The sequence below is a fragment of the Micromys minutus genome, assembly GCF_963924665.1.
Source record: "Micromys minutus genome assembly, chromosome: 2".
Taxonomy (NCBI): Eukaryota; Metazoa; Chordata; class Mammalia; order Rodentia; family Muridae; genus Micromys; species Micromys minutus.
The window spans coordinates 7,060,157-7,083,619 of NC_137971.1; the positions used below are offsets into that span (position 1 = coordinate 7,060,157).

The 23,463-nt window shown below is 45.1% G+C and overlaps 2 protein-coding genes across 2 annotated transcripts in view; one reads left to right on the plus strand and one right to left on the minus strand.

Annotated features, from left to right (window-relative positions):
• Positions 1-23,463, minus strand: part of RBM20 (RNA binding motif protein 20) — a gene marked incomplete at its 5' end in the record, with an annotated part of 177,780 nt that overhangs the window by 113,725 nt on the left and 40,592 nt on the right. The window lies entirely within an intron of this gene.
• On the plus strand, positions 2,410-2,823 carry LOC308416985 (large ribosomal subunit protein eL24-like; the record flags this gene model as incomplete). The annotated part of the gene is made up of 1 exon (XM_080912078.1): positions 2,410-2,823. The coding sequence occupies one exon, from the start codon at positions 2,410-2,412 to the stop codon at positions 2,821-2,823; it is 414 nt and encodes a 137-aa protein (XP_080768204.1).

A 23,463-nucleotide genomic window follows, 5' to 3' on the forward strand; every position in this document is an offset into this window, starting at 1 on the left:
GGTACCATCTATGGAAAATGAAGCAGAAACAGCTCATATTTCTGGAGAACTTATCACCTGCCAGAGCCTATTCCAAGTACCATGTGCGGATCATCAGCATACACCAAGTGCTACAATTTCCCAGAGAAAATGGCAGAATCCAACTGGGAAGGCAACACAGATCCAAGTCAACACAGCTACAATCAGGGCTGAATTTCCAAACGTTCTGACTTTTGTGAGACATAGCGGGACATAGTTCAAGCAACCAGAAAAAAGTACTGTCTCCTGGGGTTCTTTTACCTTGTTTTTCTAGAGAGGGGCCTCACTAAATACCTGAGGCTGGCTTGGAGTTGTCTATGAAGACCAGGCTGGCCTCAACTCCAGCCTGCCTCTGCCTCCAAGTGCTGGGATCCAGATCTCAACACACCCTGTTCCAGAGGAAAAATTAAATAGTAGTAAAACTATTGGAAGTTTCTAGGGCACCACATACTCACAATCCTGAACAATTATTTTGTTGGTTTTGGGTTTCTAAATGATCACAAAAGCTCTTCTTGTTCGGCTTGAATAGCAAGCGTATGGCTCAAAATCACACCTCTCCCTCAATAAGTGCCCCTCGATCCGCAAGGCACTGGGTATGAGCGGATAACACTGAGGTGCTGCACCTGCCCAGCATTCAGGAAGCCCATGTCAGAGCCCCAGAAACAGAGAGAATTTTAGTTAAATGTTATCTTTTATTTAAACGTTATAAGGAAAACTCCCAGATTCCAGGTTCATATGCGAATTCAGGCCCAGCTACACACATTGGCTTCAAAAAAAAAAGATTTACAATAGTCGGAATCTTTAATTCTCCCTCAGACACACTGCAGTGTTATAGAATCTTGGGTTTACGTGGATTTAAGAAGAACAGTGAGGGCTGGAGAGATGGCTCAGTGGTTAAGAGCACTGGCTGCTCTTCCAGAGACCCTGAGTTCAATTCCCGGCAACCACATGGTGGCTCACAACCATCTGTCATGGGATCTGATGCCCTCTTCTGGTGTGTCTGAAGACAGCTACAGTGTACTCATATATAATAAATAAATAAATCTTTTTTAAAAAGAAGGAAAAAAAGTGATACCAAGGATTGGAAAAACTAGCTAGCTCTGTGGTCACCTGGAGCTTTTATTTGTGTTTAAAAACTCAACACAGTAAAGCATCAGAATGTAAAATGTAGTAATTTTCCTCATTAAATGAAGCATTTTAATTGGGACATGAAACATTTTCCGTTTCTTTAAAGCTTAGATGTGCTGGTCTCCAATTCTTTTTTTTTTTCCCCCCTTCAAACTAAAAAAAAAAATCAGGACAACATTGTTGACTATCCTCAGAGTTTTCATTCGAATCAGTTTTATCAGATAGAGAACAGAAGTTATCTGGCTTTCGTGTTGGTGAGTTTCGCTCATGCTCAGTAAAACTGAGGACTCACCAGGAAGTAGCAGCAGAAGCCCATGGGAGCCGGAAAAGGCATGGGGGGTGGGTAGCAGCTGGGTGTTTCCAGCAGTGCCCGCCCACCTCACTCCCATCTCCCCTCCCACCCAAGCACTGCGCAGTGAACCCAGGGCCTCGCCTAGCACCAAAGTTACTCTTCTACCACCAAAGTTACTCTTCTCGTTTGAGGGGTTACTTTTTTCCCTTCTGTCTTTTCAATTCTGATGTTGAGATATGGTCTCACTGAGTTTCACAGGCTGGCCTTCAACTCACACCCAGAGCCTGAGATCCTCCTGCCTCAGCCTGCTGCTGCTAACCTAACAAGCTGGTACCATGAGGCCTGGCTCTGCTCTCTTGCAGATAAAGAGCATCCTTTTGGATGAATCCATGGCTCTCCGATGACCCTCGTCTTTAACTAAAACAAATATCTTGTTTTAAAAAAAGACACAACTTTTCTTCAGGTTCAAATACTTCAGAAATTTTCATGGTCACTTCCCCAATCTCAGGCCCTAGGGTCACGGACATTACCAACTCTGTCTCAGACTCTACCCCGTCTGTCTCCTCCCACCCCACCCCTTTTATCTTCTGGGCGGTTTCAAGCCTTCCAATCTGATTGCACATAGTCTAATGGTTTTTGTCCCCAACTGTCTGAGACCCAGACGCAGGATAAAACATGTCTTTCACATAAGACTCGTCTCAGAACTCCCCGGATCTCCTATCCTCCATTTTTCTGAACACAATGGGACATCTGGTGTCCTGCTTTAATATTTATAGAACAATTCACTGCCTTCCATAAATCAAAGGTAGAACGCAGGCTGGGGACTCGTAGCCGGCACCTGTAATCCCAGAGACTGGAAGTTTGAAGGCAGGAGAATCAGGAATCCAAGCTATAAGATTCTAGCTCAAAAAATAAACAAATAGCTCTACGCCATCTCCCCCCCCCCCCCCGGCAGGCCGACATTTATCATCATGAAGGTGGAGCTGTGGGATTTTAGCGGGTACAAGATCTACCCGGGACACGGGCAGCGCTACGCCAGGACGGATGGGAAGGTTTTCCAGTTTCTTAATGCCAAATGTGAGTCTGCATTTCTTTCCAAAAGGAATCCTTGGCAGATAAACTGGACTGCCCTCTACAGAAGAAAACACAAGAAAGGACAGTCGGAAGAAATTCAAAAGAAAAGAACCCGCCGTGCAGTCAAGTTCCAGCGAACCATCACTGGCGCATCTCTTGCTGACATTACGGCCAAAAGGAATCAGAAACCGGAAGTTAGGAAAGCTCAGCGAGAGCAGGCTGTCAGGGCTGCCAAGGAAGCAAAAACGGATAAGCAGGCATCAAAGAAGACAGCAGTGGCTGCTGCCGAGGTCCCCACAACCAACACCTAAACAAAAGATTGAGAAGCCTGTGAAGGTCTCTGCTCCCAGAGTTGGGGTGGGAAACGCTAATTTGGTAGGTCAGACTTTGAAATAAAGGTCTGAAGAAAATAAATAAAGATCTGTCTTTAACTCTAAAATAAATGAATGAATGAATGAATGAATGAATGAATGAATAAATAAATAAATAGAAAAAACGGGAGGGAGAAGAAACGAAAGGGGGAAGATGATGGTATGTATTAGTTGCCAACTTCAAATCTGCAGATGCATTTCTGGGCATACCTGAAGAATTTTCTAGACGAGATGGTTTGTATATGCTCAGCCCAGGCAGTGGCAGGATTAGGTGTGGCTTTGTTGGAGTAGGTGTGTCACTGTGTGTGAGGACTTAAGACCCTCACCCTCGCTACCTGGAGGCCAGTCTCCTAGCAGCCTTCAGATGGAGATGTAGAACTCTCAGCTCCTCCTGCACCATGCCTGCCTGGATGCTGCCATGCTCCTGCCTTGATAATGGACTGAACCTCTGAACCTGTGAGCCAGCCCCACTTAAATGGAGTTGCCTCCGTCATGGTCTGTTCGCAGCAGTAAAACCCTAACTAATACACTAGATTATGTTGAGCTGGGAAAACCTACCCTCACCGACAGCTGAACAAGGGAAAGCTGAGCTGAGTTCTAGCATTCACCTCTCTCTGCCTCCTGTGGATGCAATGGGACAAACCAGCCTTCCCATGTCGCTTGCCAAGATAGGCTGCGTCCCTTCAAACGCCAAGACAAAATAAACGCAACAAGGAAAGCAGTGAATACACAGAATTGTCACCGAGAGGTAGGGCCGTCGCTGTTCCAAACCTTGAGCCTTTGTAGCTCATGCGTGGGAAGAATGAGAACGTGCTCACAGCTTTGGATAGAAAAGCCCCGAGTTTCGTACATAACTTTTAGCGGACCATTCTGGGAGTTTAGAAGACCATAATGCAAACAGAGGGCGGAGGCCCAGTTCATAGACTTCAGACGACAAGGGCTCTGCTGGGAACTGGTCTGGCTGCACCATGCCCGCGTGTTCAGGACTCGAATGGGGCTAAATGATTTATTTGTCCTGTGGAGGAAATTTCATATAGGAATAAATAAAACGCACGTAGGGAGATTTAAGGCGGGTAGGCAGCCATGCTAACATCGCCTGTCGAAGTGCACGGTGTGTTGCAAAGTGTTACCACTGGAGGATTGTGTAAGTGGTGCACAAAACACAGCTGGTTTTGATTGTCAGCTTGGCAGGGTTTAGAATTGCCTAGGAGATGAACCCAGGTTCACTCCTTAAGCGGAGGTTTAAGTCAGGCGAGAAGCCGCACCATGAATGTGGACGCTGTTGCCGGTTTTCATCCCTCTGCTTTCCGACCGACAGGGGGCGCACCGCGACCAGATGTCTCACCTGTTGCCCCATTGCATCCTGCGCCACCAGCCAAAATAAACCTTTCCTTAAGTTGATTTTGTGAAATATTTTGTCCGGGTAAGGCGAAAAGTAAGTAATACAATACATATTTTGTTAGGCTATATTATGTGAAGGTGTTTCTCTGTATATTCAATTGTTAATTCTGCATCGGCAGAGAGCTAAATACTAGCCAGATATTGGTATTGGTATTTCTACGGCCCATCACTGGTCTCGTGTTTTATAAATATTTGTTCCTTACTCGCCAACCTAAGGCAATCTAGAATTGTATGTGGTTGGCTTTAATCAAGAGCTGACAGCCAATAGCTGGGCAGGAAGTGGAAGGCAGAACTTCCAGGTAGAGACAGAGTCTCAGAAAAAAAAAAAAACGGGAAACAAGCGGAGAAGAGCAGAGAGGTTTACCTGGCCTCATAGTGAAATGTAAGGCCAGGATCTGTCAGGATAGACAGTATTTATACTGCTGGTGGGTCCAAGAAAATCCCACTATAATATTTAAATAAACAAGTATTATTTTATATCTATTTAGATGGTGAATTTAAATGCACAATTGTCATGAGACTTAAGCATTTATCCCAGAGAAGTAAAACTTTTTTTTTTTTTGCAAAAACCTGCATGTAAATGTTTATAGCACTTTTATTCACAATACCCCCAAACCAATCCAGATCCAGCTATTCGCCACAGGGCAGATGGGTAACAATCCAAAATGCATATGCTATATGGAAAACCAATAAGAAAGTGAAAGGAATGAACTTTGACAGATGCACTCAACGACTTGGGTAAGTAAACATTCAGGAACTTGGGCTGAATAAGGAACTGAACCCGTGGATTGAGAACATAGCTCAGTCAGTAAAGTGCTAGCCACCCACACATGGGAAGCTGACTTCAGTCCCCAGGTCCTACACGGGTGGCATGTGAATGTAATGACGTGAGTTTGTGGTGATCCCAGAGCTGGGGAGGCAGAGTCAGGGGGGCACCTGCCTGGGCTAATTGGGGAGCAATTCCGCCTCAAGCGGCAAGGCAGACAGACCTGAGAAATGACACCCAAAGTTAACCTCTGCCTTTGGTTTCCACGTGTACATACATGCATGCACACCTACATACGTGCAAATATGCACATATGTGCACATATACATGTACAAACACTAGTCCCAAAAACTTACCTATTTATATAACATTTTTTAAAAATCATAAAATTTGAGAGGTAGCAATCAGATTAGTCATTGTCAGGGGCTTGGTTGCAGGAAAGAGGGAGGTGGCCACAGTTACAGAAGGGTGACAGAGGAGAGGACCTCAGTGACACAGAACTGGGCAGTGTCTTGACTGGAGAGGGGAAACATGAACCCACATGTGAGATAAGAGAATGAAGGAGTACATACAAGTGCACAGACAGACACATGTGGTTCTGGGAAACAGGAGTAGGGTAAGCAGATTACACCTGTGCTGACATTGTGACGCTACACTACAGCTTTGCAAAAAGCCACCATGGGGAGGGACTGTAGAAATGATAATTGCATGTCAGAACTCTATCATTTTATACAGCTAAATCCCAATATACCGCTACCTCAACAACCATAACAACAACAAAAACAACCAGAATTTAAGAACTAAGCCAGAAACAACTACAAAGTATCTCAGACTCCTAAGATTATTTTTGAGACAGGCTCTCATGTAGCCCAGGCTAGCTTCCAACTTATTTTGTGGCTTAGGATGATTTTCCATGTGATCCTCTGTTTCCACCTCCCCAGGGCAAGGTTTCAGGCATTCGACAGTTAACACACAGCTGGGGGCTTTGTAGATATTAAGTATTTACTAACTGGCCCAAGGTTTATTTATTAATACTTTCATGATGCTTACTAATTGCCAGGTACTTGTTAAGTACTTAAGTGCTGACCATCTGGGGTGTGTACTGTTACCACCTCTTACTGCTGCCCGCCCCAAGGGTGCATGGTGAAGGAGTAATGCCATCCCAATGCAGGAAGCTGGGTCCACGAACTCTCTCTCTCTCTCCCTCTCCCTCTCCCTCTCCCTCCCTCCCTCCCTCCCTCCCTCCCTCCCTCCCTCCCTCTCTCTCTCTCTCTCTCTCTCTCTCTCTCCTGTGATGTCTGCAGCTCACCTCGAAGACAAACAGGTGGGTAGCCACGCCCAGGAGAACACAGGACAAATCCTTCCCACAACAAAGGCAAAACTCTCAGTGCTTCCAGCTTTAAGGGAAGTAATCACCAGATGCTCAGGGGAAACCTCCCAATCAGAGTGGAAGATGAATCCTGCGACTTTAGCAGAGATTGGAAACCAGAGAAAAGAGCTAGACACATTTAGGGGCGCACTTCAGAGAGAAGGATTAAGGAGCCATTAGAAGCAAATGTGTCTGGGGATGGATAGACGGGAAAGCCGAGGGTGGCTGAAACGAAACCACACAATCGCAGCATGCTTAATACAGCCGCCCCAGCCCCGAAGCCCTTCAGCTCAGTAGGCTGGAACCATTTCTCTTACCAGCCTTAATCGGCAGGCTCTAGCAAATGTTTGCCTGACTGACCTGGGCTCTGGAGGCTGAACTCAGAGCTGAGGTGGCATTCCAGGGCAGGCCTGTGGTGAGGCAGCCTGGGTTACGAGATTTTCAGATTATCAGCGGGGAAGGCAGGAACGTCATGGACCCGAGGTCATTCGCCAAAAAGACAGCAGCCGTGACATCAGTGCCTCCCTTTCCCATTGAGATGGAGTGTTACCGGTGTGTGTGTAGACCTGTGTGTGGACATGCACATGCAAACCTAAATATGGAAGAGAAATCATTTCCCGAAACAGGACCAAGAAGACAGATGCAGAAACAGAAGGACACTGTGCCTTAGTATTAATACTGAGCTCCAGATCACACAGTTCCCACTGAGGAACTGTTGGGACCAGCACATGACGGATGGTCCACGTTGATACGAGGCACCAGCGGTGTGTTCTGAGAGTCTGTCCTCACTGGCTCCCGGGGAAAGAACCTGTAGAGTTCTTGGTTGAATGCTGGCTGAGCAGTTGAAGAAAATTAAGTCCAACTGGGAGCTCTGTCCTGGAGAAAGGCTGTAAGAACCAGAATTCTCCACAGCCTGTGGCTGTGGGAAGGAACCTTCTGGTTCCGTTGGAAGTAGCAAGAAGGAAGTGTGAGTCTCATTTCACCATGTCACAGCCTAAAATGATTCAGGTCTCGGCACTGAGTTTTGTCAAGAAAGGGCATTTTCTGGACTGGTGAGAAGTCACTTGCCAGCAAATCTAATAACCTAACTTCAGTCCCTGGGACCCTTACGGTAAAATGAGAGAACCCACCCTTCAATGTTCTTCAATAACTTCTATACACATGCTGTTGCATGCATGCACACATACACACACACACACACACACACACACACACACACACACAAATAATGTAACAGGGTCTTTGCAACAAGTCTAAAAACATTCATTCCCAAAGTAGGTAGAATTTTTGTTGCTCACCACCAGGAGCAACTCCAACATATTTCTTGCTTTGAGTCCAGATGTCTTGGTGCCCTTAGACCCCGTATCATTCACTGTCTGTGAAGAAAAGGCTCCAGGTATGAGAAACAAAAGTAGACAGTCTCTGAGCCCCTTAGACCTTGCGGAGCCTATAAACCAAGCCTGGAGCATCTGCCTTCAGCCATCCCATTAAGTAAATGTCAAACATCCCTCTAATCCACAGACTGCCGAGTTTTCTGTTGGCAGCTAAACACGTCTTAATCTTAATCCATACGGCTTCACCACAGTGAATTGCCTAACAATCATTTTATAGTTGCTAAGGTCTGCCTGACTAGCCCAAGGCTGAAATTTGCATGAAGCTTTCCGTTCCTGTCCTCATCTAGAGGGCAGACTTGGGGGTGGAGGGAGTATAGCTTCTGTAACCCTAGACAAACTTGTCACCTGGAAGTCTGTGTTGGTGACAAAGGCACAGAGATAAACCCAGTAATGGGGGTAGAAAAAAAATAAGGAACAAAATGGGTGGAGGGGTCAGAAGGGGAAGAGGAATAGGAAACGGATGTTTTCAAAATGTGTCTTTTGAAAAGAGAGCCCTCCTGCTTTTCCGAATCCCACATTCAGCATGAGAAGCCGCTGTGTGGTACATCTCCATCATCACTGGGCTCATCCGTGAGCCCCGCAGCCACATGGTACACGGTGAATGACTGATGGCTTCTTAGCCTGCCTGTGCGTGACTTGGCTGGGCGAAACATATTTTGCATTAGCTTAGGTCCTGACATTCTATCATGTTCCCTGTCAAGAGGCCAAGTCATTCTTGGAACCCTGCACATGGAGTGACATATAACTGAACCCTGGCGGATGAGGTGGCTCTCTGCTGCCCCACCTGCAGGGCAGTGGTCTGGCGGCTGCTCTTCGAACAGAGGTTTACCAAGGAAAGGTCAGCAGCCTTGGCCAGCGTCTGCAGCACTTTTGGAGGAGGCTGTGTTACGAGGCATGGTGGTGTTATTTGTAACCGAGTTGCTTTTAGCAAATCAGCGTCACTGCGTCAGAAGCTAAAAGTAGGACGGAGCTAGGTGCCCAAGGCTCTCAATGGAGCATGGCAGAAGGCTGAGGGAACGGCCATCAAAATGACACCTTCCTCGCCCAGCTCCAAGCTGCCTTTGGTGACCCTTCCCTACCATCCCCTGACAGGGGTGCTCTGTTAGGATGAAAGGGGAGAACTCCAGTGACACCTTACGTGACACTATCTGGAATGCCTGTGGCTGGACAGGCGTGTGTCAGTGCCTTCCTGCAGGGTATCAGCTCTCTTGTAGGAATACTGGGTCCTCAGGGACATTCAGGTTTTCCATCAGGTCCCCTGTGGAGGACACCTGCTAGGAAGAGGCTGGGAATCCTCAAGACTCCACTGGCTGCCCCTGAAGCTCCTCACCCCTGTCCATCGCCTGTGATTACTGGAGCATCATGGAATGAATTCAAGAAATATAAAGCAAGAGCTTCCCAGAGGCCATGTGATCTCTCGTTTAAAAAAAAAAAAAATAGACCATTGGGGCTGGAGATTTGGCTCAATGGTTAAGAGCACTGACTATTTGAGAGGACCCAGGCTTGATTCCCATCCCCCTGAACAGCAGTCTGTAACTTTAATTTCTGGGGATTTGAAGCCCTCTTCTGGTCTCAGCGGACACCAGGTATAGACACGTGTAGAAATACCCTATGTGCCTTTTATAAACACAAAAATTGACATTAAAAATGGAATTTTTGTTTTGCCATGAAAGTGAATGCTTGGGTTGGGGTGGACTGGTGGTGGCGATGTGTTAACAGGAAGTCAAAGGTGGCATTGGTGAGAGGCTGGGGCTGGTGAGAGGAAGCTTAGGAGATGGGATATGAGCCAAGGCTTGAGAAAAGGATGGTTGTAAGAACCCAGGTTGGCACAGGGGCCAGGCCACAGGCAGTACGGTGGCTCCGAGGGGTCAGAACTGACTGACAGAGAAGGACTGTACCACACTCTGGTTGTGCAGTAGCACCCTCACAAGCAGCACCCCAGCTCTCCTGTCTGTGAAGAGCTGGTGTGAACCTGCCCTGCTGTCAGCACGCCACGAAAGCTGACGGATGGACGGAGAAAACCCACCCGACGCCCTCATCCACGTGGGAGTTCCCAGCCAGTACAAACAGTTTTCAGGTGCAGAGATTGCAAACTCAAAGGTCTTCATGGTCTAGGAACAGTGACAGGGGTGGCTGGAAGTAGGCCATAGCAAGTGGGGAAGGGATCAGGTGGGGGTGGGGAGGTCTGGTCTCATAGCTAAGGCTGGCATCAAACTCAGTATGTAGCCAAGGGTGACCTTGAACTCCTGAACCTCCTGCCTCTGCCTCCCAAAGGCTGTGATTACCAATGTGTACAACATCATAAGGTATCTGAGGTGTTGGGAATCAAATCTAGGGCCCAGCACGTGCTAGGTGTGCATTCTACCAACCCAGCCAGATCCCCAGCCCATACCAGACAATCTAAATGTTATGTGAAAGCCCCCATTTAAAGATGTTAGCAGTGTTTTTTTTTGTTTGTTTTTGTTTTTGTTTTTTTTAAATGTGCTTTGTGAACCAAGGAAATCACAGAACCTAAAGCCATACTCAATCTGCTGACAATCTTTGGCTCTGAAGATAAGAAAATTTCGGTCCAAAAAAGACGCCAGCAAGATTAATGTTTGGTTACGGAGTTGGGTGGAACCAGACGGTTGCAGATAGGAAGGGATAGCAGCGAGCCTGCCCAGGGGCTGGGGAGGCCTCACGTTTGAGCCGACCAGTGTTAGCAGGGGTGAAGACATGAACATTCCTCAAGATGGAAGCATAAGAGGTGTGCACTGTATGCAGCATGAATAAGACTCGGTGTAAAAAATATTTTTACAAGTAAACTAGAGAGCCCTTCCCCTGGTGGCTGAAGAAACCACTTTAAAAGTGCGCCGTTCCCTTCTGCCTTCTGAAGGCATCCTGCTGTCCCTGACTGCCCCACAGGACACGGTCCAGGCTACCACTTTCTCTGTGGAACCTTTCCCAACCTCCACCCAGCCCATGTGTGCCCTTGGCCCATCTAGATCCTCCCAGATACAGCATTGTGATCGCCACTGTCTCTCTCAGTCACCCACAAGGTGACACTCTCTGTATGCCTCCCTCAGAGCTCTGAAGTCTTGGGGACAAGATGTCATGTCTGCAGACCAGACCTACACAAGGCAGCCATTCAGTGAATACCTGACCTGCTCCTTTTGCAATCAATAATCGAATGAAGCCTCTCAGCCTTTACCACCTCTATTTCCCTACAGGTGACTAAAGAAAGAATTTATAAAGGAGAGATGGGGCGAAGCCAGAGGAGGAGCTTAAGTTTGGTTGAAAAGCAAAATACTTCCACCAGCAGGAAGTATTTATCACCTAAGAAGTTTAGATGTGACTGACTCTCCTGCAACCAGCTGCAGGACTTTCCACTGATGGTGAGCAGTAGGTATGGGTGCCTGCATGTGTGTGTGTGTGTGTGCATGTGTGTGCGTCTGTGCACATGCATGATCCCTAAATTACTTTTCTGGCCGAAAATACTCCAAGTCAATGGTTCGCAAACTTCAACAGGCATCAGAATCCCCAAAAGGTTTGTTAAAACACGCCCCTGGGTAAGTATGTCTGGGAGCAAGGCTTTAGAGTTTGCATTGCAACTACCTACCCCCTGCCAGAGCTGCTGCTGTTCCCAGGACCTGCTGTCAATGGCACTGGCCAGACAAGAGCATGCTCTGGGAGCACAGAGCATCACGGCGCGCCGGCCTTCTTTCATTGGCACACTCGACAAGCTCCTTAGATCGTGCCGTGTACACAGTCACATGAAGGATGCAAACAGACTTACAGCCAACAGTTGTATCTCACCTTAGCTTACCAGAAAAGAAACTGCTACTTCTGAGTGCCTGTCACAGGGGTTTGCTGTTGAAGCAGAAAACGACACCCACTTTTGGCCACTCCCCGACAGTCACATGGTCTCAAGTTCAAGCACATGGCTCCAAGAGTAAAGATTTTGAAATCCGTGTCCATCAGGGGGCGTGGCCACTTCTCTGTATGTCTCTGGCTGCATGAGCCATTTGCTGGTTCTTCCCTCAATAGATCCTCTACTTCATTCGACCGCTAGAGGTCTCCATGGGTTCCAGCCTCTGTACTAGGTAGGGGGCTAATGAACTTTCTCAGAGACGGAGCCAGCCAAAGGGTCTCTCTTCGCAGCGTCAGAGGGTGGAGGCAGCCTTCCAGCAGACAGGCTAGCACGCGGCTCTGAAAGAGCAGCCCTCGCTGTCCCTGGCAGGAGGCGCACTCTGAGTATTCGGTTACGAGTGAATGCCTGGGCATTAGATCTAAATGGCCCATGTATGGAATGCCCGGGGGGTGTGTCCTTGGATTATTTATGCTTCTGCACCAGTGGAGGCCGAGATTTAATTATTTCATGCTAAGTTTCCAACCTTGGGCTTCCAGTCTGCAGAGCAATAAAGCAGGTGAGTTAAGTTACAGGAGACTGGGGGGCACCGCTCAGCAGGAGTCAGAACACTTAAAAACATTGATACCCAGGATGCCACCTTTCTTGCCGTCTAAGGATGTCCTGATGAAATTCAATCATGTGTGGAGAAGTCTAAAAACCTTTGAAATAATAACACCTGAAAGACCATATCAGTGATCTCTCCATAAGAATTCAACTGAGGAGGCCTGCACCACAGATGTCTGGTCTTTGGGGGGGAGATGGAGGGGAGGCAAGGTTTCTCTGTGTAACCCTAGCTGTACTGGATCTTGATCTATAAACCAGTCTGGCTTTGATCTCACAGAGGTCCGCCTTCCTCTGCCTCCCAAGTTCTGAGAGCAAAGGTGTGTGGCACCCACCACCTAGATACCCGCTGGTCTTTCTTGACACATCTGACTTACTGTAGGAGGCCAGTGGCTCATCTTGATCCCATTCCTTCCCAACACGGGTAGTAGTGTGCTTCAAAATCATCATAACTCCAAGTTGGCCCCCATCAACTCTTTGTGTGATGTAATGGTAAGGCATGTTTTCCTACCCTGAAGTACTTCCTCATGGTAAAAGTCAGTGCAAGGGGGTCAATACGCCTGCGGTTAAAAAATGACTGTTTTAACCCAGTCTCCCACTCACTGATCCCTGTAGTAGAGCTGCTGATTGAGAATACAAACCTCTTTCACTCACCTCACCTACACAATTCCTTCCGTGAATTAACTGGAGTCCAGCCTCCCGGTGTGGTAAGGAAGATGGATTCCCACTTTGTCTTATTCTTCTCTGGAGAGAGTAGGCAGTTTTCATATACAGCTTTAGAAAATTCCCAAGGACCTGGCAAATATTTATCTACAGCTTCACCACAGCCCCCTAAAGAAGGCTCTGTAAGCTCCCAACACAAGGGCCAAGCTAACTCAGGGCCAAGCTAACTCAGGGCCATGCTAACTCAGGGCCAAGCTAACTCAGGGCCATGCTAACTCAGGGCCATGCTAACTCAGGGCCATGCTAACTCAGGGCCATGCTAACTCAGGGCCATGCTAACACAAGGGCCATGCTAACTCAGGGCCAAGCTAACTCAGGGCCATGCTAACACAAGGGCCATGCTAACTCAGGGCCATGCTAACTCAGGGCCATGCTAACTCAGGGCCATGCTAACTCAGGGCCATGCTAACTCAGGGCCATGCTAACTCAGGGCCATGCTAACACAAGGGCCATGCTAACTCAGGGCCAAGCTAACTCAGGGCCATGCTAACTCAGGGCCATGCTAACTCAGGGCCATGCTAACACAAGGGCCATGCTAACTCAGGGCCATGCTAACTCAGGGCCATGCTAACTCAGGGCCATGCTAACTCAGGGCCATGCTAACTCAGGGCCATGCTAACTCAGGGCCATGCTAACTCAGGGCCATGCTAACTCAGGGCCATGCTAACTCAGGGCCATGCTAACTCAGCCAAGCAGCATGGCCAAGGATGGATTCACCTCAGCAATGGGAACAGGAGGAACACACTGTAACTGCAAGTGTGATAACAGGACCATGTTCTTGGAGGATTAAGGTTCCTGGTTAGGTTTGATCTCGGTCCTTGGTTCTCCCAAAGTGTAAAATGCTGCCTGCTTTGTGTGGAGATTATTCTAGACAATGGGACTCCCTATGATCACCGAAGAGCTTGTCTCATGACAGCGACACCCCATAAATACCGGCTGGACGAATGGCTCTCTACCATAAAACACCTGCCTGAGGACCAGCAGGAGGGGAACCCATGAATCTGCTCTCACACAGGTGCTCTGCCCCCCCCCACTCTCTGACCCAGTTACTGAGGAGAAACTTGAGAAATTTAAACTTGAGCCAAATATATCACTGGTTCATTCTGTCTCACAGACTTAAGTAGGTTAAAGATCCCGTGAAAAATCAAGCCAGTTTCCCAAAAAGTAAGGCTAGTTATCCATCAACAATGATGGTTTACCAACAAGTTATACGGAGGAGCCCTACAATTTAAACTAGGCCATTGGTATGTTAAAATAGTTTACATGTAGTTTGATAAATTCATATATACCCTCTCATTTTTATATGGCAAGAATAGAATATATATCAATGATAATATATAAGGCTGATAAATATATAATTTGATAAATGTATATGTACTCTCACATTTTAATATAACAAGAATAGAATATATATTAATGATTATAAGGTTGATAAATATATAATTTTATAAATGTATATGTACTCTCACATTTTAATATAACAAGAATAGAATATATATTAATAATAATATAAATGTAGTTTGGTAGATTTATATGTACTTTCCCATTTTAATGACAAGAATAGAATCTATATTAATGTTAATATATATAAGCAAAATCTTCATATTCCTTGATATATTACTATAAAAGAGAAAATGTGCCATTTCAAATGAGTATCATTCTTAGACAAGAAAGTAATTCAGTAAAACAAAGAAGAGTAGCTAACCTACCAACCTTGCAGTTTTAAAACTGGTCATGCTTGGGTTGTACTCAGTGGGAAAGCAGTTGCCTAGCGTGTTCAAGGCCCTGTGTTATGTCAACAGCACACAAGTAAGTAATGTCAACCGTCATGTTCATGCTCATGCTAGAGATGGGCAAGTGCCTGGAGACACACAAAGGGCCGTGAACCGAGTCAACCTCCTCCTCACAGAAGGAACCATTTAGCTAGAGGGGTCCACTGATGCATCCTACCCAGCTTTCAAAAAACTAACACAACCCCTCCACACCAGCAAAGGATAAAGAAGACCTTCTTGTTCTCTGAGGACAACAATCCTAATATTAAGACCAGAAAAGACACTAAGAAGAAAGAAAACTACATAGCAAATGGTCTTTGTGAATATGATACAAAGATCATCAATAGAGTGCTAGTAGACAGAGCTTGACAACGGAAGTATGCAGGGGCTGGAGAGATGGCTCAGTGGTTAAGAGTACTCACTGCTCTTCCAGAGGTCCTGAGTTCAAATCACAGCCACATGGTAGCTAACACCCATCTGTAATGAGATCTGATGCCCTCTTCTGGTGTGCCTGAAAGACAGCTACAGTGTACTTATATATAATAAATAAATATTTTTTAAAAAGTATACACCATGTCTGTCCTGGTTTGTATTGATTGTCAGCTTAGCAGGATATACAGTCACCTTGAAAACAAATCTCTGCACCTGTCTTCAGGTTTTCTGGGTTACAACAACTGAGGTTGGAAGACCCTAACTGGGTAGAAACCTTCCCAGGTTGGGTACCCTGTGACCAGATGGCCTCTGGTTTCTGTCACCGGGTTATCCTCACTGTGACAGACTTGTATGTCCCTTCACACTATATCAAAACAAATCCTTCTTCCCCTGAGTGGCTTCTTTTCAGGAATTTCATTACAGTGATAAGAAAAGTAACTGGAAAGATGAATGACAGGTGAAGCTTATTCCCCAAAATTCAAGGGTGAGTCAACATTTTAAAAATCAATAAATAAAACCACAGCACATTAACAACATAAAGAAAGAAGTACACAGTCGTTAGCTCGATGCATAAAAAGCATGTGGCAGCAATTTTTCATGATGAAAAATTAAAACTCAACACACTGGGGTAGAATGAACCTTCTCAACATTAATAGTCCTCTGGGAGAACCCAAGGCTGAAAGCCTACCTAATGTCAAAGACTTAAAAGATTTAAAGATAACCAAGACTGAAATAGTTGTCCCGTGTGTCAGGAACAAGACAAGGATGCCATATCTCTTCAGCTTATGGCTACAGATTCTAAACAAAATAATGAGGCAAGTAAGGGAAAAAAGTTCAGAATGAAATTTAAGGAGTAATTTTTTACAGATGATACGATGTTACATGTAAGAAGACTTAAATGTATTTGTGTCTGTCTGTCTGTCCATCTGCCTCTCCTACCTCCCTTCCTCCATCTCTCAACTTTTATAGCTAATAAGCAAAGAGTCATGTTGTAAAACCAAAATATAAAGTGTTTTGACTCAATGTAATCTTATCAAAATAGAATTCTTTCAAAAACAGAAAAAAAAAATCACAAAATTCACACAGGCTCTCAAAAGACAAATAGCAAAACAATCTCCAAAAATAAGGACAAGGTTAAAAAACTTACACTGCCTGATTCTGAAATGATCTATTAACTACAGTAACCAGAGATGATACACTGACTTAAAGACAAATATAAAGACCCATAGACTAGAACAGAAAGCCCGGAAAAGGAAATGCATGCAGAGTTAGTTCATTTTCAACAAGTGTCCCCCAAACACCATTCAATGGGGAAAGAAAAATCTTATCAGTGAATAATACTGGAAAATCTGTGGGGCCAGAGAGACCCAGGTTCTACCCCCAGCACCCACATGGTTGGCTTGCAACTATCTAAAACTTCAGTTCCAGGGCAACGCCTTCTCTGACCTCCACAAATTCCAGATACACTCATGGCACATGAATATATGTGTAGGCAAAACACCCAAACACAGAACTAAGAGAAAGAAGAAAATCTGGATACCCATATGCAAACAAATAGACTTCAACCATTACTTTATACACTATACAGCTGCAATAAAAGCAAAACAAAGAACAAACAAAAAACATACAAGAATGAGGAGAAAACAGAACCGCTGATGAGGTGCACAGCTGGTACAGCCACTGTACAAAGTCTAGCATCTTCATAAAAACTGAAAGAGTTATCATAATATCTTAATCTGTTTGGTCAGTTACAGCAAATTACTGTAGACTCTGGCTCGCTCACACACACACACGTAAATGAAATCCTTATATATGCTATGATATGACTCAATCTTAAAAACATGTTCAATTTTTCTAGCTACATAAATAAAAGGGAAAATATTACAAGTGAACTACAAATGTGCTTACATGAGATATCTAAAGTCTACAGAGACCAGAGAATAGAGACCAGCGAGGCCGGTAGGGAGGAGCAGGGAGGAGGGAGAGCCGCCGTCTAATGGACAGAGAACATTGCTGTGGGTGACTAGGAAGTTCAGAGAACAGTGAGACAAGGACACAGCACACTCACTGTCATTGAACTAGTCATGACTGTGTATATGTTATCCTAATAAAAATACCCTTTTACACACAAGGAACGCTAAACATACTCAGCAGGCTGTATTCTGTATTTATGCACACATATGCAACCATAATAACAAAAGAGAGAGAACAGCCTACAGTGTATCACAGCTAAAACACCAAGTATCCAGAACAAAGAAAGCGTATGAGAGCTCAGCCAGAAACACTCAAGTCACCTACAGAGAGAGTAACAGCTCACTTCTCAACGGGAACTTTGAAAGCCAGAACCTTTCTTATTTCAAAACACAGTCGTGTAACTCCAGGGGGTCCGGCCAGTGTAAGCATGTCTTCAGGAAAATTCATGGAGAACAAGTCCCACAGGATCAGTCTTCAAGCAACCTCTCCTTTCAACTCAAATTTTACTGCCAAAGTGTCCCCTTCAAAAGTGAACGCAAAGCCTTCCCTGGCTCAGTGCCCTCTTAGTTGGAGTGTTACACATAAGCCATGTAGCCTGAATTCAAGGGACCCCCCACCCCCCAAAAGAAGCTTCAGATTTTTAATCTGTTAATTATCCAAAAGTTATCATCTCAAAGATTTTCCCCCTCTCCTGCTACATTTAAGTCTTGTGCTTCAGACGCAGAGGCAACACACAGGGCCTTCTGGGAACTTAAATGTTTTCTTTCTTCTTAAAACTTTTAATTGACATACAATCCATTGGTTCTACTTATGGGATGAAACACCACAGCTTAATCCATGCACATGATATACAATTATCAAACCAGGGTCGTGCCATACCTTTACAGTAGCAATCCTATTGTTAAGGGCACACATCTTAACAGGGAAGACAGCTCTCCTGTGAACTACACTGTCATTTGCCCATAATTTCGCAGCGAGTGCCCAGTGATGACCTGCCTAAGATTTCAGCCATTACTGGACACGAGTAGAGACTCTCAGCTCAGCCTTGGGTCTGTTAACTCAAATTACGGAACTTCTGTTTCCAATGCCTATTTCGACAATGCGTTCCTAGCCATTGGCAAACCTTGTAATACCATCTTGCTGAAGCTAATACTGAACATTTTTTGCTCATTGAGATTTATTTTTCCCATGAAATCACTCAAATGAGGTCTGGATCAGATATCTCCATTTATCTGGTGGAACTGCACTTCTCTCTAATCCTGTGTAAAACCACCACTGACCATAAATGATTAGTGTTCTGTCAAATCACCCGACTTAATCAATCTGCTATAAATACCGCATGGATGATTTGAGGCACATCGGATGGGCTCATCGCTTTAAAAAGAAAATAAAATCAACTCTCTGGGGAACTCTGACATTTAAAATATGGAAGGGGGGCAGGTTTGGACTCCCTTGATTGTACAATTTGAATGTCTCACTGTTCCCCCTACCCCCATCAGCACCACACGTCTCAGCTTTTCCTTTTGCTTTGAATACTGCAGTACTAGAAACAAATGCACTTACTTTTACTAATGAACATAATTTTTTTTTTAAAGAATAAGTTATCAGGGCTGGAGAGATGGCTCAGCAATTAGGAGCAGTGACTTCTCTTCCAGAGGTCCTGAGTTCAATTCCCAGCAACTACATGGTGGCTCACAACAATCTGTCATGGGATCTGATGCCCTCTTCTGGTGTGTCTGAAGACAGCAACAGTGTACTCATATATAAGATGAATAAATTTAAAATATAAATAAGTAAATAACCAAGAAAGATCAAACAATAGCAACCACAAAGAGTATCCAGTTGGGTGCAAGTAGGACATTTCAAGTACAAACACCTAATCCTTATCAGATAAGGTTGTAATTCTCATGAGGAAAAAGTGCATAGGGATGAGAGGTTCACTGGAGAACACTGTGTTAAGTGAAAGAAGCCAGATTCGGAGCAGTGGACCTGTGAGAGGAAAAGAGGCCCATTGGGAAAAGGAAGCAGAAGATGGGGAGGGGATACAGAAGACAAGAAAACAGGGGAGACTGCTATTTGAAAGGAGTAAGCAAGATTGGGGAGGAGGCACAAGGGAGGGCAAATAAAACAAATTATAATGGCATATGTGCATGTAAATATCATAATAAAATCCATTTATGTATATGCTAAGGTAATATTTTTTTTAAATCAGAGGTTCTTAATTGGATCTCAGTGTATGAACCCTAAACATAGTATACTAAAATGTATGTGTGTGTGTATGTGTATCTGCGTGTATGTGAATCATAGCCTTCAACAGAGAAATGAGAAGTAACGTCACTAGCTACTATAAAGAAAAGAACAGAAGAATGTGGGGTCTGGGAGTGACAGCCCCAATTTCTCTCATAGACTTTACCAATACATTGTACAGTGGACCTTCCCAGCAGGCCTGTGAGGCAGGTGGTAGACCTACCCCGTTCTGCAGAAGAGGAAAGAATTCTAGTCAAAGCTCCACAGCTAATAAATGTATAAGCAGAGGGCTGAGGAGGAAGCGCTGTGCTAGTTTGTACCTGACGCAGAAAGGCTCTGGATGCAGTCCCCAGCTCTGCAGTCAAGCAGTGCATCAATAGCTTTTGGCAATGAATATAGCATGCCTAACATAAGCAAGTGAAACCTCAATCCCAAGTCTACCAGCCAATCAGTCAATCAACAGGTATAGCTCAGCACTAGAATTCTTATCTAACATGCACAAGGCCCTGGGTCCAATCCTCAGCACAGGCAGCCAACAAGCAAACCATTTGGTCTGAGGACAGTGTAGAGTCAAGGGGCTAGGCCTGTGCACATTTTAAGTCTGTGCTTACAAGGTACCAGTGGGAATTTCAATGGTCCCTCAGAAGTTCTACCTGCACACAGCTGTGCCATTATGTTTTTGAAGCAAAGGCTCTGTAAAGGACTATAGAAGTGCAACACTTAGAGGGTAAGGCTTAATTTATGTTTTATGCAACATGCAAAAAGACTTGCCCTTGGCCATAAATTGACCGCGTTAGAGTTATCCCACCTCCCATGACATCTACCTTTTATTTCCCATTTTCTTTATAAGCACTAAAAAGCCCTCATGAGTAGAGAGAGTCCTACCCGCACAGCCTTCTAAGTCTGAAGCTAGCTGTCCTGATCCTCTTGGGTTTCTTCTAACCTCTTCCCCTCTTGTTAGGGACTACCAGTGACTTACTAACCAAAATAGCAAGAAAAACAAACCATGCCATCGTACCAGTCCTATCTAGATGTTCAAATGCCGACGCTATCTTCCAGCTACCTCGTGATTGCTCTAAACTTTGCAGCTGTCAACAAAAGGATAAAAAACCAGAAAGTCCTGGTTGACTTGACTTGACAGAACACAGGTTTGTCACCAGTTAAAAATAGATCACCCACCACTCAGAAGGGCACAGGACAGCTTTCAACCCTATCTCTGTGGCCTCCAGCAGTTCAGGGAAACACACCAAGCACTTCATACAGTCGACGTACAACCAGATAGCCTTTCAGAATAGCTCCGTTTCAACCTGCTCACCAAGGACAAGATGACAAACGAACCCATGAGGTCACATATGAAAATCCTCACATCCAAAGTGATCATAACCATCAGAAAGGACAATAAAGGCACACACACGGCAATGTTCCCGAACCAACAGCTGCTCCAGCTGTTTTATTTCAGAAATGGTCATTGCCACTCGGCCTACCAATGAGCCGACTCCACACCGCCCCTCAGGTGTGATGCCCGCCCTGCCATAAGGCTGTAAGAGGCCGACATCCTAGCACTTAGCTCAGTGGCAGAGTGTCTGCCTAGTATGCAGACACCTTGGGTTTGACACCCATCATAGCTGCCACACCTAAGAAAATTATTTTTAAAAAATTGAAAAAGAAAATACGAAGACCACCATAACCATTCGGGGCTTTTGCTGTGTTTTGTTGTTGTTATTTAAAGATGCAGTCTCCTGTATCCCAGGCTGGTCTCAAACGTATGGCCTAAGGACGGCCATAAATGTCCCAGCCTCCCTGGTGCTGGGACCGTGGACACATATCCTCTGTGCTTAGCTGTTTTACTCAGGTGGGTATCCTATAGACCGACATCCCTAGCATCAGTCAGATTTTTGTGCCTACAGCTCTTCGTTTGTCTTGCCTACACATTAGCATAGGGGATTGATTGTTCTCAAGGCCCCAAGGCCAAGAGAACTATGCTGAAAGCAAGCTCATGACTCCCACGCTAACAGCTCCTGAAGTAAGTGGCGGACTGGCCTGGCTCTTGCAGCTCCTTAAGTATTAACTGATCAAACATCCCTCTCACCCAACTCTAATGAGCAAGGTGAGTGAGCTCCGCCGAAAGGCCATTCTAGCAATCCAAAGGAGGTTTCTCCTTCCTGGCCAGAGTCATCTGTGTGCCACGACGGTTTGCACACAGGTTTAGTGACTGGAGAGAGTACACATTAAACAGCTCTTTCCAAGACAGAGTGAAGCTCTCCGAGTTCTCTGTGTTGGTTGTATATGTTTATTTGCTATCTTCACAGATCTCTGGACGGTGTGTGGGATAACAAGTTCTTCTCTATCTTTTCCTTAAATGACACTGGGAGGCCACTATTTGCAAGGATCTCTCTAAAAGCCAAATAAATTTACTCATACGCTCATCAAAAGATAATTAATTCAAATCTTTCTTTTTTAAAGATTTATTTATTTATTTATTGTTTATAAGTACACTGTAGCTGTCTTCAGACACACTGGAAGAGGGCATCAGATCTCATTTCAGATGGTTGTGAGCCACCATGTGGTTGCTGGGAATTGAACTCAAGACCTCTGGAAGAGCAGTCAGTGCTTTTCACCACTGAGCCATCTCTTCAGCCCCAATTCAAATCTTTCAAAGTGAAATTTTTAATGCTGTCATCTGACACAGGGTATGTTTTTACTTTTCTTGCTTGCTTGACTACAAACTTAAGTAAAAGCATTTTCTAAAATTATATAAAAATTATATAAAAAGCTAGCAAAAAACAGAACACCTGTGCTCTCTGGCTGTTCACTGACTCACTCTTTCAATCCCCATTTATTTATTTATTTACTTATGTGTTTATTTATTTATTTAAAGTCTCTCTACACAGCTCTGGCTGTCATGAAGCTTCCTATGTAGAGAAGGCTAGCCTCAAACTCAGAGATTCTCCTGCCTCTGTCTCCCCAGTGCCCCATAGTAAGCACTTTACTTTTTTGGAGCATTTGAAGTTTCTCCTCCTTTAGAAAACTCACCTACTGCGCTCAGCTTGTTTACCTGAACGAGTGAAGGTGCTTCCAAGCCCTGACTGACCTTCAGACTGAGACAAATCATTTAAACAAGTGGAACATCATCATCATCATCAACAACAACGACGAGTGTGCTGCAGGAAGGACTTCCCCAAAGAAGCAGACTGACATGAATATTCCTGAAGAGCAGGAAGCAAAGGGGAATGGGCTCATCATCTGGAAGACAGATTCAGACTGCACAGCATTACAGATGTCCTCTAAAACTCTCTTTGTAACAAGATTAAGGAAACTCAAGGGCTATCTCCACCCACCCCGACACTAAGATCTTATGAAGCACAACAGCCAGTCAGACCATCCGCCCAGTACTTGGAGCTGAAGACTGCCTTTGCCATTGGTAATTGTTTCCTGTGTTAGGATGGGATCCGGAATCTACCATTCAGCTACAAACCCAGTCCTTGTCACTAATGATCTTTATTAAGGAAATGCAGATTTGTTATTCCTGATGCACCAAAGGCCTGTAAAGCTGCAACTAGATGTACTGGCTGGTTTTGACACAAGTTGGAGTTATTCACAGAGAAAGGAGCCTCAGTTGAGAAAATGCCTCCATGAAGTAAGGCATTTTCTCAACTAGTGATCAAGGAGGGATGACCCAGATTGTTGTGGGTGGTGCCATCCCTGGACTGGTAGACCTGGGTTCTATAAGAAAGCAGGCTGAGCAAGCCAGGGGAAGCAAGCCAGTAAGTAACATCCCTCCATGGCCTCTGCATCAGCTCCTGCTTCCTGACCTGCTTGAGTTCCAGTCCTGACTTCCTTTGGTGATGAACAGCAATGTGGAAGTGTAAGCTGAGTAAACCCTTTCCTCCCCAACTTGCTTCTTGGTCATGATGTTTTGTGCAGGAATAGAAACGCTGACTAAGAAACTAGATAAAGGCAAGTGTAAAACCTAGAAGGTGGTTAAGAATTAGGTGAGATGCCAGGTATGGTGATGCATGGCTTATTCCCAGCACTCTAGAGACAACCTGGTC